The sequence below is a fragment of the Dendropsophus ebraccatus genome, chromosome 10, assembly GCF_027789765.1.
Source record: "Dendropsophus ebraccatus isolate aDenEbr1 chromosome 10, aDenEbr1.pat, whole genome shotgun sequence".
NCBI classification, from domain to species: domain Eukaryota; kingdom Metazoa; phylum Chordata; class Amphibia; order Anura; family Hylidae; genus Dendropsophus; species Dendropsophus ebraccatus.
The window spans coordinates 22,126,452-22,142,630 of record NC_091463.1 but is presented as its reverse complement, the minus strand read 5'-3'; the positions used below and the strand labels follow the sequence as shown (position 1 = coordinate 22,142,630).

Sequence of the window (16,179 nt, the reverse complement as noted above, 5' to 3'; positions counted from 1 at the left end):
TCCATACATCTCTAAAAGAGGAAAACGACCATGAGGCTTTTTCTCAGTTTCCGACTGACTAGTTTCCTTTATTTGCTCTTTTAGATCGGTGACAGGAATGGAGAGCTGACAGCTCGCATGAATGTAACACAATTACAGTCCGCACTCGGCATCGGTTCCTGTGAAGATGATGGGGACGCTTCTCAATGTGATGGCTATGAAGCACAAGGTATGATCCTGCTCTTTATATATTTTACCGTAAGGAAGAGAATGGTGACCATTCTCTATTGATGGTATATTGCTAGAAAATGCCGACACCTTATGACCAGTGGTATCTGACCTCTGGAACCCCTACTAATCACAGGCTGGAAAAGAGCAGGCTAAAGTGTAATAATAATAATAATAATAATAATATATTTATTTGTATAGCGCCAACAGATTCCGCAGATTGTAAGACATGCAAGCTGCAGATACTATATGCTACAATATTTTTAATAAACATACTATTATCTAATGCTTGATATTTAAAGAACATTCAGTACAATCGAACAATGCTTATTTTAGTAGGTTTTCTATTGCCTTTAAGTTGCAATTGGAATTACTCTTTAACCATTTGTCATTTTATTTAATAAGATTGACAGATTTGCTTAAAAAAACAGTATTGCCAGTGTCCCCTCTGCCTCATTGAACCCCATGTAACATAAGTCAATCCACGGGACAGTAAGGGCCCTATTACACACACAAATTTATCTGACAGATCATTGAAGCCAAAGCCAGGACCAGACTGTAAACACAGAACAGGTCATAAAGGAAAGGCTCAGATTTCTCATCTTTTCAAATCGATTCCTGGCTTTGGCTTCAAGAATCTGTCAGATAAATCTGTGTGTAATAGGGTCTCAACTTATCTGCACCTGGTGAGCTGCTTTCACAGGGGTCTCAGTCTTCTCTCAAGACTTATGTATAATGTATAATATATAATATATCTCACTGTACATTATAAACAACTGTGACTGGTGTTGGAGATCAGGAATAAAAACCGAGTTTGCCCAGGAATTGTGCAGTTCAGCGTCTCTGCCAATCATATAGTAAGTAGAACAGAGAGTGTATATTGACTTGGCATGTTGATTTTTAAGGTGTAGCTGGGTAAATGGGCACACAGAGATGTGTCAGCTTTTTTAATATAACATTGGGCGCCAACAGCGCACTGAGAACTCTGCCAGTGCTAAGTGGCAGAACAAGCAGCAGAACACGTCCATGGTAATATGTTGTGTATATACAGTAGATTTTCATCATGGCTAATGCTAAGCACTCACCTAAAATATATTTAGCCAACATCTATTTCTTTTGACCCCACCATACACGTGTGACCCTGGTTTCAAAATGTTTTCTAAATGGAGAGAGGGGAATAAGTTGGTGCCAGACACCTCTGCTAGTGGATTTTCTCCTGTGATCACAAAGGATCACGCATCAGAAATTTAGCATGCCCACGTGATATCTCAAAAATTAAAGGAAAACTCCATCTTTGACATGCTCCCTTATACATAGCAACAACTAATATAAACATGAATACTTTCCCTCCCTCTCAAGGAACTAAATTCTGTGCATCTCGGAGCCTCATATACTGATTAGGAGTGTAATTTGTCACTGAGCATGAGCACCATAAGCCCCACATTTTTTTAATTTATGCTCACATTCCCTATTTTTGTACTTTTTAAACTCATACGGTAAAATTGGATTAGTGATAGATTTCCACTTTACCAAAGTGGGAGGTCTGAGATCCATCCACCTTTCAGTGTACAGTATCAGTAAGTGTACTCACTGTATATACTGACAGCAGCTCCTGTGTACCTCATAGAGCTAATATCAGACTCCCCTCCTCCAGGCTGTGCTGTCCTGCTCTGTGGTGAGTCTGTCCATAAGATGGCCGACATGGAGGAGTATGTGACCATGACCCACCTCCATTGTCCACCCCTAAGCCTGTATATGCCTAAGGAAGACACTGGGGGTGGGGCATGGTCACATGCTGCTTTATATCAGCCATCTTATGGACAGACTCACCACAGAGCAGGACAGCACAGCCTGGAGGAGGGAAGTCTTATATTAGCTCTATAGGTCTTAGATTAGCTCTATGAGGTATATAGAACTGCTGTCAGTAAGTGCAGTGAGTACAATTACTAATACTGTACACTATAAAAATTAAACTACAAAATGGACAACCCATTTAACTGGTTTCAGTTTGTCCAATAACTCTTTAGGTTTTAATTCTACTCTAGGATGTGGAAGCTACATTTAAAATTAGTCCTAGACTTTCCAAGAGAGGTCCCAGTGTGGGTAGCCGCTGGCCAATAAGACCAGTAGACATTGGTTCATGACATTGAAGGTTCAGATAAAGACAGGTCAAAGTACAGGCATGGGTAGTGGGCAGGCAGCAAGATAGCATAGTCAGATGCATCAGCACAGACACTATGGACACAATGGTGAATGGGTGGAGGAGTCATATTGTGAGGCTATTCTTCTTAAAAACAATGGTTCCTTACCTCCATAATACAGTGACAGCCACTGCATTAAATTGGAGACCTACAGAGTTACACAAATATTCCATATTATGGTACCCCGTGTGACCAAATGTTGGACCTAGACGAGTCTTCACCATAATCTGGATTACTTGGACTCTGTAGACCTAAAATAAAAACCCACAAAAAAATACCTTACAGAATGTCTCCATAGTATCATCCATCGGCATAAACAAGTCACTGGCATAAGGAAATGTTAACAGGCCATCGCCTTTATATTGTATTTTGTCAAACAAGTTTAGTTTTCTAGTCAGAAGCAAAAACTGCTCTATACATTAAGCCATACAAAAAGTACAAGTACATTGCTAAATAATGCAAACTATATTCATCTAATGTAAATATCAGAATAGCACTCAGCATACAGAACATGTGCAATGAATTATTCAGGAGCAGGTTCTATGCACTCCATCAGCCGGATAATCTGCTCTTGCTGAGCAGTTTCTTTATGTTGTATCTTTTTCAGTGCTCTATTATTTAGGGCTTTGTCTTCCAGTAGTAAAGTTTAATATGTTTTGACCTGATATCGTGAGAGGTTGAATTAAAATATGGATCTATTAGATCCCAAAAAGTGAAAATAGTGATCATTTTAACTTTAGATGGAGAAAGCTGAACCCTTAAAAGATAGATCCTTATGATTGAACGCTTTCCCTGGGAGTAGTAGTTTGCTTAAAGGTGTTCTCCACGCTGAAAAGATATGCCTTCTTTCTTCCAGAAACAGCACGACTCTCGTCTCTAGTTTGAGTGTGTTTTTGCAAGTCAGCTCCATTGAAGTGAATGATGTTTAATTGCAAACCCACATATACACGGGGAGACAAGAGTGGTGCTGTTTCTGGAAGAAACCGTCCATGTTTAAAAACCAGCATTAACCCCTTTAAGACTACATTCACACATCCTGTAAAATTTTAGGAGCCATTCAAGTGAATGCAGCCATTCACGCGATCCATGCCGTGACCCCCCACCACGATCCATGCCTTGACCCCCCACTACGATCCGCACGGCATAAAAATAGGACATGTCCTAGTCCTAGCATGGATTTCACCCCGCCGCCCGGAAGCTGTTAGGCTTCATTCACACGATCCAAGCCGGGATGATCGGAGGAGGATCGCGGCACTGAACCCCCAAAGTGCAGCCCCCCACCCCCGCCGCCCTGCAGCAGAGATGACAGGAGCACAGAAGACAAATATTCGTCTACTACCCCGTGATGGTAAACATGTGAGTCGGCCGGCATGGGGGGAGGAGGCAAGTAGTTGTCTTCTGCACTCCTATCATCTCTGCTGCCAGGCGGCAGGGGGGGGCTACAATTTGGGGGTTCAGTGCCACGATCCTCCTCCGATCATCCCGGCTTGGAGGCCTAACTGTTAGGAGTGTGTCTGACAACAACCTTGTAGATTAGACTACCCAAACCATCCGAATAGTGAGTGCAGCTCTGAAGTGTAAAATAGGGTGTAACTCTTAATATAATTCTTAAGCAAAGTAATTTATATGACTGTGATTTTTATGAGCAGCATAATGAGTGCAGCTGTGGAGTATAACACAGGAAATAAACTAAGATCGGTACAAGTAATGTATGTACACAGCTTCTCCACCAGCAGAACAATGAGTGCAGCTCTGGAGTATAATGCAGACTACATCTTAGTACAATATAAGTAATGTATTAAGAAGTTATTCAGGTTTGGTAAGTGTTTGGGAAATGGTCAGCTCTTCAGCAGCTTCTTATGACAAGTTATAAGAGTTCTAATGAGGAAACTGGTGAACTGTGGAAATGGTTAAAGGCCAAAATAATGTTTTCCTTATTAATATCAATTCTTCCCCTTTGGAGACAGTGAATAGAGATTGCCTTGGGGAGATCTTGACCTAGAATCAGCCAACCACCTCAGGCGATAGGATCTCCGAGCACATCTCTGATCATGATGATACCTTACACGTTCCTTCTTCCAAGTTCTTACTCTTCATTTTTCTCTTTTCCTTTAGTGTTAATATATTCAGTAAGCTGAAAACACCCGGCGTCCTATTAACATGACATCTGCGGAAATAGTGACCCTCAGACCAGTCTGTGACTGCAATCTTCTGTGAAATACATATTACTCCTGTAGTGGCTGCCCACTATGTCCCTCTGCAAGTAGAGCAGATCAGAAGAAGTTCTAGCAACCAGATAGCGGCTTCTCTTCAGGTCTTCGTCTTGTATAGTGCTTTTCCCTATAAGTAACAGGAAAGGTGTTCTCACATGGGGTAGATAAGATGTGGATTTTCCTTATTTATGTGTGAAACATCCACAGTGTTTTACAAGGACAGATAAGTGGATGTAAAGGAATCTGATTCCTATCCAAAGATCTCCACAGATGTTGACAGGGACAGGGTGGGCTGATCCCCCAGAAACTATCCAGGGCTGCAGTCCACCTGCTACAATACGCCTTGACCAGGCCTTGTAAGAGAATAGGTGCCCGTCTGCAGATCTGTGTCCACAGAGAGAGATGTTTGGGATGGGTATCAGGGAGCTATTATACAAGGCCACAGTGAGGGCCTATCCACTATAGACGGCCACAGAGGATGGCTTATCTAATATACAGGGGTACAGAGGGGCCTGTCTACTATACAGGGGCACAGAGGGGCCTGTCTACTATACAGGGGCACAGAGGGGCCTGTCTACTATACAGGGGCACAGAGGGGCCTGTCTACTATACAGGGGCACAGAGGGGCCTGTCTACTATACAGGGGCACAGAGGGGCCTGTCTACTATACAGGGGCACAGAGGGGCCTGTCTACTATACAGGGGCACAGAGGGGCCTGTCTACTATACAGGGGCACAGAGGGGCCTGTCTACTATACAGGGGCACAGAGGGGCCTGTCTACTATACAGGGGCACAGAGGGGCCTGTCTACTATACAGGGGCACAGAGGGGCCTGTCTACTATACAGGGGCACAGAGGGGCCTGTCTACTATACAGGGGCACAGAGGGGCCTGTCTACTATACAGGGGCACAGAGGGGCCTGTCTACTATACAGGGACCTGTCTACCTAGTTACAGAAGAGGGCCTGTCTACTATACAGGGACCTATCTACTATACAGGGGCACAGAGGGGCCTGTCTACTATACAGGGACCTATCTAAATGATCGTGATAATGAAAGTTATGGGAACTGTATAAAACAGCAGCAAACAACTCATAAGAGGATGGATATTGGGATCGGTGCAGGTCACAGAGGTGGGACATTCATATCATGTCAATATGGGAATACCCATTGAACTATAGATATAATACTGCCTAGTAGCATTGTGTCCCATGTGGCCTTAGTGGGTAGTGCTCTCTTCCTCTGGCCTATTTCCTGCTCACAATAGTCCATATTAGTTCTGTATTTCATAGTGTACCGTACTCATACATGCATAGCTGCCTAGAGAACAGTTGCCTGATCCCACTATTGTTCTCACAGACATAATATTTTCTAACAAAGTCCACAATCAGCAGGGAAAGTTACCGTCATGTCCTTACATAACATTTCACTTGCATTAGCCTATCTCTGTGTCTGTGGAGTATATAATGGGTTAATGGCGCCGGTTTGTTTGCCTCTTACACCTTTATAATGACCTCATTGATTAACTTTCAGCATTGACAGGGTTTCCAAGGTCCTGGTTGCTCTAAACACAAGTACAGCGTGTTCTCGGAGCGGAGTGTTTATCTAGCCTGAGAAGGGAAGAGATCCCTTATTACTTCTCAGTAAAACTAGATAGAGAGTGTTCTCGAAAGAGGGTTCTGCATAGACATGGCTGGGACTAAAGGTAAATGCCGTCCTGTGGCAAGATGATTGTTTTATGTAAGTGATGGAGTGATCTGTGGTTATATGTTGTTTCCCTATGCTTATCCATTACTGTGTGACTTTATATGTGAGCTGATAGTACTCAGTGGCAGACCACAGCGTAGCTGACGTTCTTCATCCTATAGAGTCTGGTAAAGGCCGACGTAAAATAATAAACCTCGGTGCAAAAACTGTACCTCCTCCTGTCCTTGTGGGGTCCAGGACTCAAACATATCGGGGAGTAGGGTAGAACTACAATGGAAATACTTTTGCTGTCCCTCTTTCTCTATAGACGGCACGAGTTTATGTAGGCTTTATGATAGCTAAAGGGCAAAGAGTGACGTGTTCATATTACTTCAATGCTCTTTATCATAACCCGTACCAGGTTCTTTGCTGCACTGCAAAAAGTCATGGTACAGACACCGAGCAGCCCCTGTCAGAAGGGTTGGAGGACTTCAGCAGACGGGCACCATTTTCTTTCTTTAATATACATGTGATGTTTGCAGGTACAAGTTTACCTGTAAAAATAATACTATTAAGAAGTAACGTAATCTCTTTTAATGCTGGGTCCTCACACCCATTGACAGTATTGTGCAATAGCCGCAACAGCGCCAACTCACCTCTACTACATGGCTGTATGGGGATCAGTGCCAAAGCACTGTACAAACATGTCACTCCTGCCTCATACAGTACAATACAGATTGAACCCTTTTACTATCACTAACTCTTTTCTATTAGCTGAAACATTTTCAAGTAGATCATCTACCTTCCCTTTCCAGTGACTACGCAGAAGCAATTTTCTTTGAATATCATAGGTGATTTATTTTTTCTTTAGAAAAGGCTATACCTCCTCCCGCGACCAGCGAGATATAGAGATATTAAGCCCTTGAATCCATATCAGCAATCCAAGTGTTTACCTCTGATGTGGATTGCACTGTATAATACATGTGTAGTCCATACACCCTGAAATCCATAGTAAAGTCTTGGGTTTGGGGACTTTGTGTTCCCTACAAGACTAGTACAATCTGCAACCAGTACAACCCAATCACAAGGCCTGGATACAGAGCTAAACTGGTCTATAAACAACTGTCCAGAGCTCTGGTCCAGGGTCTAACACCCCACATCCCCCGTTCTAGAGATGAGCAAACATTGGAAAATATATATTTTTTTTTTCTTGGTGTTTTGCCATCAGGTTATTTTCCATGTAGAGCCCTTACTATAGATCTGTATTCCACTAGTTGAGCCTTCATTGCCTTGTATGCTTGAAAGACAGCTCTGTAATAGGAAACTCTTCCGTCAACAAATCTCCGATGTAGGAAATGTCCTCCTATTTGCTCATCTTCGCTACATACGTCCCAACCCTGTGTGAATTGTTTCAGCCGTTCAGCATTGCTGGTCAAAGTCCTGGACACGGACCACTTCATACAATGAGCCCTTGTAGGTTTCGGGCCGGATATTACAAATTATTAGGTGTTTTTGCGACCACACGACTGAAAAGGAACCTACCCAGATGACTATCCTTCAAAGTGACCGTGACTATCATAAGTGTCATAAGAAAAAATTATATATAAAACACCATGTACTTTGAGGAATCACTTTTTCTGGTTTACAGCTCTATAGAGAAGGCAATTTGTAATACCTGAGTAGTTAAGATTTCCCATCATTCCTGAGCTCAGGACCCGTGACATCTATCACTGCGTCTGTCTGGTAAATGCACCATTATTTACACTGGCCTAGCATGACCTGCGGACTCCACAGTCAGAGTACTGTGGTCATCTTAGCCTTACACTAAAGACTCCTTTATCCAGGATGACTAGCGTGTCTTATACCAGCGATTAAGTTATTTGTACACAGACGTTTAGTGATTAAATGGGGACAGCTTGTTTCAGAGGGATATTGCCTTACAGCGTGCTCGGATCAAAGTGCGGGGGGTACGAGGGGAGGGGGGCAAACGGGAGGATTTCCGATCTTCAAGACAAGTGATAATTGGCCTGTATAGATCTTTACTAAGACATTGCATTGAGTGCACTCATCAGCTGCTGCAGTAACTTATCGGCAGATTTACTAATGTGCCAAAATTTTGATTTAGAAAAACTTTATTTAAAAACTTGCGCGCCTAACTTTTACAGGGAGGATTGAATTTCCAGGAAAGAGGCCGTAAAATATGGCTTGAGCGTATTTTGGCACAAAGATTTGCTATCGGTTAGGCAGACATTAGCAAGGTCTGATGATAAAAAGGCTTTGTGTTTCTTTGTTCCTTTTCTTGGATGATGAAGGAAACTTCAGTTTAATTTTTTCTTCTTGTTTTTTTTGGTTTACAAAGGAAAATTCCCAAAGTGCCTGATGCTAGCGGTGTGTAGATGTACACTAATTTTTCCTTTTAATGGAGGACGGTGGAACATTTTCCCCTCTGTGACTAAGCATATCCAACTTTTCAAAGTGAGTCGATAAAAAAAATTTACATGTGAATGTGTCATCTGCCAGCGAGCCAATGACATTCGGTGCTCGGAGGCACCCCTCGCTCTTCCTGCCTGAGAGGGTTCTTGGAACTCCAACCAGAGCTGGACGGATGCCACTTGTCGGATAATGAATGGCCTCCCTCCGCTGTGCCTGGAATATTGCTGAGAGTCATACAAGGCATTGAAAGTCAGCGGAGATGTGGAATAGAGGTGAAATGTTCCAACTCATTTTCCTGTTCAAGAAGATTCAAATAGCTTTTAATTGTCCAAATCTAAGTGTTACTGTGTATCCCTGTGTATTCTTCTACAGTGGTCCGTTACTGGTTCAGTTCTCACCAGATCGGGATGTAACCAAGTGATTGTATACTTGGCGTGCCATTGTGGGTAACGGGGTACAGCCCAGCAGGGCCGCTTCTGCCATGAGGCAGAATGAGTATTCCGCCTCAGGCGGCAGAATTTGCAGTTCTGGAGGGGGCAGCACAATCTTCCCCCTTGCTGTCATTTTAGTTAAGTTTAACTTAACTAAAATGACATCAGCCCCAGCCCCTAACAGTCTCTAGCCTAAACAGCCGCTCACCGGTGCCCCCACGTACTGCCGCCCCTGCTCACCGCCGTCCACTCCCCATGAACCGCCGAACCGCATGTCAGGCCGTGACGTCACCCAGCAGTGCTTCTGTTATTGAGTGTGTGTGTGCGTGCCGTCCGCTGCTGTGCTTTGCGCCCGACCTGCCTCTTCTACAGTACCAGCAGTAGAACTGAGGAACAGGAGACCACCCTGCAATGTGGTCAGTATAAACCCCCAAGGAGGCGCCAGAGATTACCGGGGGGGGATGTAATGAATTGATGGTTGAGGTGGATGATCGGCGGGGGCTGTCTTGTTTAGCAGGAACGGTGGAGCAGGGTGGCTGCAGAATTTTCATTATTAAGGGGTCTCTCAGCAGAGGTGGGAAACATAGCAGTGGTGGGTCGGGGCCCCATTTTATCCTCCAAATGATTTCAGGTCAGATCCTGAGACTTGCTGGAGACTACAGAAGGGTGACTAGCAATTAACCTTGTAATATTTGACAAGGGGAATATGGGGCATAGATCAGCTCATTCACTCTACACTTCCTTTCCTGAATTCTTTACAATGGCCTCAAGTCTCTGTTCCCATTGAGATGAGCTGATGGAGTCACCAGGGTCAATGATTCACTCTATGTCCATGGCAAACTATGGCATCATTCCGTTATCTGCTAATAGTAAATCTTAAAATGAAAATAGATCCATGTAGTCAGATACTCAATGAATAAAAACCTGATCTGCCAAACGAAATGTCTGAAAAATTTGCCTTCATAATGGAGAGCACCAAGGAGATTGCATATCTACTACTGATTTTAATTTGATGTGTTTCACTGTGATGCTCACTGAATGGGTTTGGATATAAGACCCTCAATTGTTTACTTTCAATAGGCTTGGGGGGGGGGGTCGCTGTTAGGTTCCGCCTCAGGCAGCAAAAAACATAGAATCATCCCTGCAGCCCAGTCACTTATGGGGGTGAAGCATTCTTCCACGACTAAGCAGTTCTTTGTGGCCACTACCTTTCATAGATCTTGACCTCCCTCAGCTATAAAAGTGCATGGTTTCAACAGTGCAAGAACAGTCCCAGACACAGTGGTACAATTACAGTTCCAGTTCCCACAAATGGGGCTACCTTCTCTTTAAAGGGGTATTTATTTAAAGCATATCCACAGTGAATGGAAGTTTACCAAATTGAGTAAAACAATTGGCTCATTTGTTTTCGGCTTCCAGGACCACCTACAGCAGCTGCAAACAGGCTGGAGGGTGCCATGAGCCCTCGTTCCTACATAGGAATACCCCTTGGGGACCACACTGGCATTCGCTGCAATATACAGGGAACATCACTATAACTTGTAGGTCCAAGCAGGTCTCCCTGTCTGCACACGCGGTCTGAGCCGCACTTCCTGCAGTTATACCCTCCATATAGCACTGCCACAGTGAACATCAGTGTCAGAGATGCTGTAGGTGCGGCAATGACCCACTTTGCAAAAAATGACACCGGAAATAGGCCAACAGACTAGCACATGTGGGAAAACATAGTCAAATAACAAGGTTGGCATGGGCTACAGCACCCTAGAATGTATTTAAGTAGCCCCTAAGAACTCTGGTGTTTCAGCGATGCTCTGTAGATTCACCTTAAAGGGTTCCGTTATAGATTTAACCCCTTAACGACATCGGGCGTACCCATACGCCCCCGTTGCCTGGGCTTTAACGCAAACGGGCGTATGGGTACGCCCGATGTTTCCCCGATCGCTGCGTGTTCACACACAGCGGTCGGGGAAGATGGCCTGCTATAATGTATAGCAGGCCATCTTAGCTTCACGGCACGGGGGGTGGTTAACACCCCCCGTGCTTACGATCGCCGCTATAGGCTGATCAATTCAGATCAGCCAATAGCGGCGATCGGAACCTTTCCGGGTCATCGGTGACCCGATGACCCGGAAAAAAATGGCGGTCGGTGCTGTCCGAGGACGGCACCGACCGCCATTACTGTAAAAAGTAATGTTGATCGCCGTGCCACCGGCCCGATCGCCGTGAACGGCCGGCCGGCCGTTCACGGCGATCGGGCCGGTGGCACGGCGATCAGAGTCCAGCAAAATAGTAAATACCTGCCCTGGACCCCTCAGCTAGAGAGCCGAGGGGTCCAGAGCAGGTATTTGTACATTACTCACCTGTCCCGGGCTCCTGATCGGCGTCTTCCGGGTTCGCGGCGTCCTCCGTCATTCCGTTCGGTCTTCGGGTCTTTCCGGCGGTCCTCGTCGTCTTCTTTCGGCTATTTTCGGCTCCAGCCTCGTCATTTTCCGGATTTTGCGCTCTGCTGCCCCCTAGCGGCTGATATGTGTAATACACTTATCAGCAGCTACAGGGATATTCAGAATATAAAAAAAAATTATTTTTTTTTCCCAAATTTTTTTTTTTCTATTTTCCGCACCCTATCGCCGCTGAGTGTTGATCAGCATCGCACGAAAGTGCGCTGCTAATCAGCAACTCCTCCTTTTTGGCGTAGGGTGTTTTTTTTCTATATTCTACTGCCACGGTCTGCTTATAAGTGCCGGACACAATAGCGGCATTTATCAGCAACTCCTTTGTTGGCGTAAGTTTTTTTTTATACTTACTGTAAAAAAAACACGTAAAAAACACTACATTACACCACACTACATTGAATAAAGTTTGACACTACACCACTACATACCCCATATACCAATCCCCGTATAAAGATGGCCCCCAGGGTGTTTTCGGTGTCAGAGGGATACGTTATTATTGCCTCCGACACCGAAACAGCCAGTGAGGATGAATGGGGGGGATCCTTCTTTCCTCCATTCATCCTCATCATCCTCATCATCCAGTGACGTGTCTGGGGGGTAGCGTAGCGTACGCTGCCCCCCAGACACGTCTTTTCCGCCAGTACCGTCCCAATAAGAGATGGCGGTATGGTGTGAAATTCTACAAACTCTGTGAGAGTACCTCAGGGTACACTTACAGATTTCGGGTACGTGCAAACTGCGGAATGGCGAAGGATAACCCTTTGTGCATTCCGCAGCTGGCACCCGCCGGCGGACTGATGCGGGCGCATGTCTCTATCCGTGTCATAGACTCCATTCTATGCACGAGCGGAATCCGTCGTCCATCCAAAGAATGAACACGTTGGACGGAGAGCGGAATCCGCCCGTGCATAGAATGGAGTCTATGACACGTGTGGAGACGTGCGCCCGCATCAGTCCGCCGGCGGGTGCCAACTGTGAAATGCACGAAGGGTTATCTGTCGCGATTCCGCAGTGTGCATGTACCCTTAGAGTGTATGAAGGAAGGGACACCCGAATCCAGCCCCCAGATGCCCCCTCCCCCCCCATCCTCGGAGTTAATGGGGAGATCGTCCGGGAACTGATCTTCCCACTGCTGGATAAAGGTCACCACCTGTACAGGGATAACTTTTATACCAGCACCCCCTCTTCCGGTCCCTCGCTGCCCTGTAGCTTGCGGCACGATCCGTAAATATCAGAAGTAGTAATAGCGCCCTAATATTTAGCAGCCATGGAGCGGACCCAGCACTTCTGGATATGAGGGACCCCGTATCGCACCAGGACAACATTCTCCAGGTGACGTCCCCCACACTGGAGAACAGGAGACCCCAGAAGAAGTGCAGAGTGTGGGGTAACAGGGGGATCAGGAAGGACACCATTTTCCAGTGTGACACCTGTCCTGATCCCCCCGACCTCTGCATACTGGATCGCTCCAAGGCGCACCACACGTCACTGGGGTTCTACATTATCTAAATTCTGTCCCTTATTCCTATTTCAGGGGTCACGTTGATTCAGGGATTATTCTGATCGCCATTATGGATTCGGGAAGGAATTTTTCCCCTGTGATGAGGCTACTGTCGTCTGCCTTACGAGGGTTTTTTGCCTTCCTCTGGATCAACACAGGTTGAATTTGATGGACACCTGTCATTTCCAACCTTATAAACTAATAATTGGCCTAATACCCCCAAATAAATTAATAATTGTCCCTTTTCCCCAGCTAAATAGGTATGGCCGCCATTCCCATTAGAGGATGCCATGATGCAATTACAAAGCCTCTGTGCAGCCAGGACAGTAGAAACCCCCCACAAGTGACCCCATTCTGGAAACTACACCCCATATGGAATCTAACAAGGGGGTCAGCGGGGATATGGCCCCCTGGTGACGGCCACATTTGGGACGTGAAAATGAAAAAAATTGTATTTTTTATTTTCTCGGCACATGTTCCACTTATGTGCCAGTCACCAGTGGGGTCCATATGCTCACTGCACCCCTTGTTAGATTCCTTATGGGGTGTAGTTTCCAGAATGGGGTCACTTGTCGGGGGTTTCTACTGACCTGGCAGCACAGGAGCTTTGTAATTGCGACATGGCCTCCATCCTCCATTCCAGCCTCTAAATGGCGCTCTGTCCCTTTGGTGACTTGCCCTGTGCCCATATGGCACATTATGCCCACATGTGGGGTATTTTCGTACTCAGGGGACACTACCCTACACGTTTTGTGTTCATTTTCTTTTTTAACCCCTTGTGGAAATGGAAAAAAATCAAGGCTAGACCAACATTTAGTGTAATTTTTGTAAAATTTTTACTCTAAATTATTAATCTTGTCATGTTTTTTCATTTTCACAAGGGGTTAAAAGATAAAAAAAAACATTTAATGTGTAGAGCAATTTCCCCTGAGTACGGAAATACCCCACATGTGGACATAAAGCGCCATGCGGGTGCAGGGTAAGCCTCCGAAGGGACGGAGCGCCATTTGGTTTTTGAAGGCTGGATTTGGATGGAATGGATTTCGAGGGGCCATGTTGCATTCAAAAGGCCCCTGTGTTGCCAAGACAGTTGAAACCCCCCACAAGTGACCCCATTATGGAAACTGCACCCCTCAAGGAATGTAACAAGGGGTGTAGTGAGCATATGGACCCCACTGGTGACGGACACAAATGTGGAACAATGTGGCGTGAAAATGAAATATTACATTTTTTACACTATAATGTTGGTCTAGCCTTGAATTTATCATTTTCACAAGGGGTTAAAAGAGGAGAAAAAAAACAAAATGTGTAGCGCAATTTCCCCCGAGTCCGTAAATACCCCACATGTGGACATAAAGCGCCATGCGGGTGCAGGGTAAGCCTCCGAAGGGAAGGAGCGCCATTTGGTTTTTGAAGGCTGGATTTGGATGGAATGGATTTCGAGGGGCCATGTTGCATTCAAAAGGCCCCTGTGTTGCCAAGACAGTTGAAACCCCCCACAAGTGACCCCATTATGGAAACTGCACCCCTCAAGGAATGTAACAAGGGGTGTAGTGAGCATATGGACCCCACTGGTGACGGGCACAAATGTGGAACAATGTGGCGTGAAAATGAAATATTACATTTTTTACACTATAATGTTGGTTTAGCCTTGAATTTATCATTTTCACAAGGGGTTAAAAGAGAAAAAAAACACACAATATGTGTAGAGCAATTTCCCCCGAGTCCGTAAATACCCCACATGTGGACATAAAGCGCCATGTGGGTGCAGGGCAAGCCTCCGAAGGGAAGGAGCGCCATTTGGATTTTGGAGGTTGGATTTGGCTAGAATGGATGATGAACGCCATGTCGCATTTACAGAGCCCTCGTGCTGCCAAAACACTGGAAACCCCCCACAAGTGACCCCATTCTGGAAACTGCACCCCTCAGGGAATCTAACAAGGGGTGCAGTGAGGATATGGACCCCTTGATGACGGACACATTTGTGCCATGAAAGTGAAAAAATGAAATTTTTCCCTTTCACGTCACATTGTTCCACATTTGTGCCCGTCACCAGTGGGGTCCATATGCTTACTGCACCCCTTGTTAGATTCCTTGAGGGGTGTAGTTTCCAGAATGGAATCACTTGTGGGGGGTTTCCAGTGTCTTGGCAGCACGAGAGCTCTGTAAATGCGACATGGCCCTTGAAATCCTTTTCAGTGAAATCCAGCTTCCAAAAGCCAATTGGCGCTCCTTCCCTTTGGAGGCTCGTCCTGCGCCCCCTTGGCACTTTATTGCCACATGTGGGGTATTTCTGTACTCGGGAGAAACTGCGCTACACATTTTTTGTCTTTTTTTTGCCTCTTATCCCTTTAAGAAAATGAAAAATTGAAGGCTAGAACAACGTTTTAGTGTAAAAAATAATTTTTTCTTTTTTCACGCCATATTGTTCGGAAAATCTGTGAAGCACCTGTGGGGTCCAGATGCTCACCGCACCCCTTGTTACATTCCTTGAGGGGTGTAGTTTTCTAAATGGTGTCCCTTTAGGGGTGTTTTTTAGGTTTTGGCACCCCAGAGCCTCTGCCAACCTGAAGTGGTACAGTCAGAAATGACCAAATATAACGGAGGCATTGAAATTCACTAGGCGCTCCCTTATATCTGAGGCTTGTGGTTGCGTCAAATAGCGCAATAGGGTCACATATGGGGTATTTCTATAAACTGCAGAAACGGGGCAATAATTATTGGGGTGCATTTCTCTGGTAATAGGTTTATAATTATGAAAAATATTGGATTACAATAAAATCTCTGCACAGAAAATTAAAATTTTCAAATTCCTTACACACTTCGCTTTTATTTCTGTGACTCCCCTAAAGGGTTAAAACACTTTCTGGATGTGCTTTTGCAGAGTTTGGGGGGTGCAGTTTCTGAAATGGGGTGCTTTGTGGGGCTTTCTAACATACAGGCCCCTCAAATACACTTTAAACCTGAACAGGTCCCTAAAAATATCTGATTTTGAAATTTTACTGAAAATTTGGAAATTTGCTGCTAATGTTTTAAGCTTCCTATCGTCTAAAAAA

At 45.0% G+C, this 16,179-nt stretch overlaps 1 protein-coding gene across 9 annotated transcripts in view; it reads left to right on the top strand.

Annotated features, from left to right (window-relative positions):
* The window catches only part of GPSM1 (G protein signaling modulator 1), a 258,983-nt gene that overhangs the window by 155,356 nt on the left and 87,448 nt on the right, over nucleotides 1-16,179 (top strand). For all 9 annotated transcript variants that reach the window (XM_069943023.1, XM_069943024.1, XM_069943022.1 and 6 more), the window contains one exon: nucleotides 85-208. In XM_069943023.1, coding sequence (XP_069799124.1) covers nucleotides 85-208 — 124 coding nt within the window. The remainder of the gene's footprint in view (nucleotides 1-84; nucleotides 209-16,179) is intronic.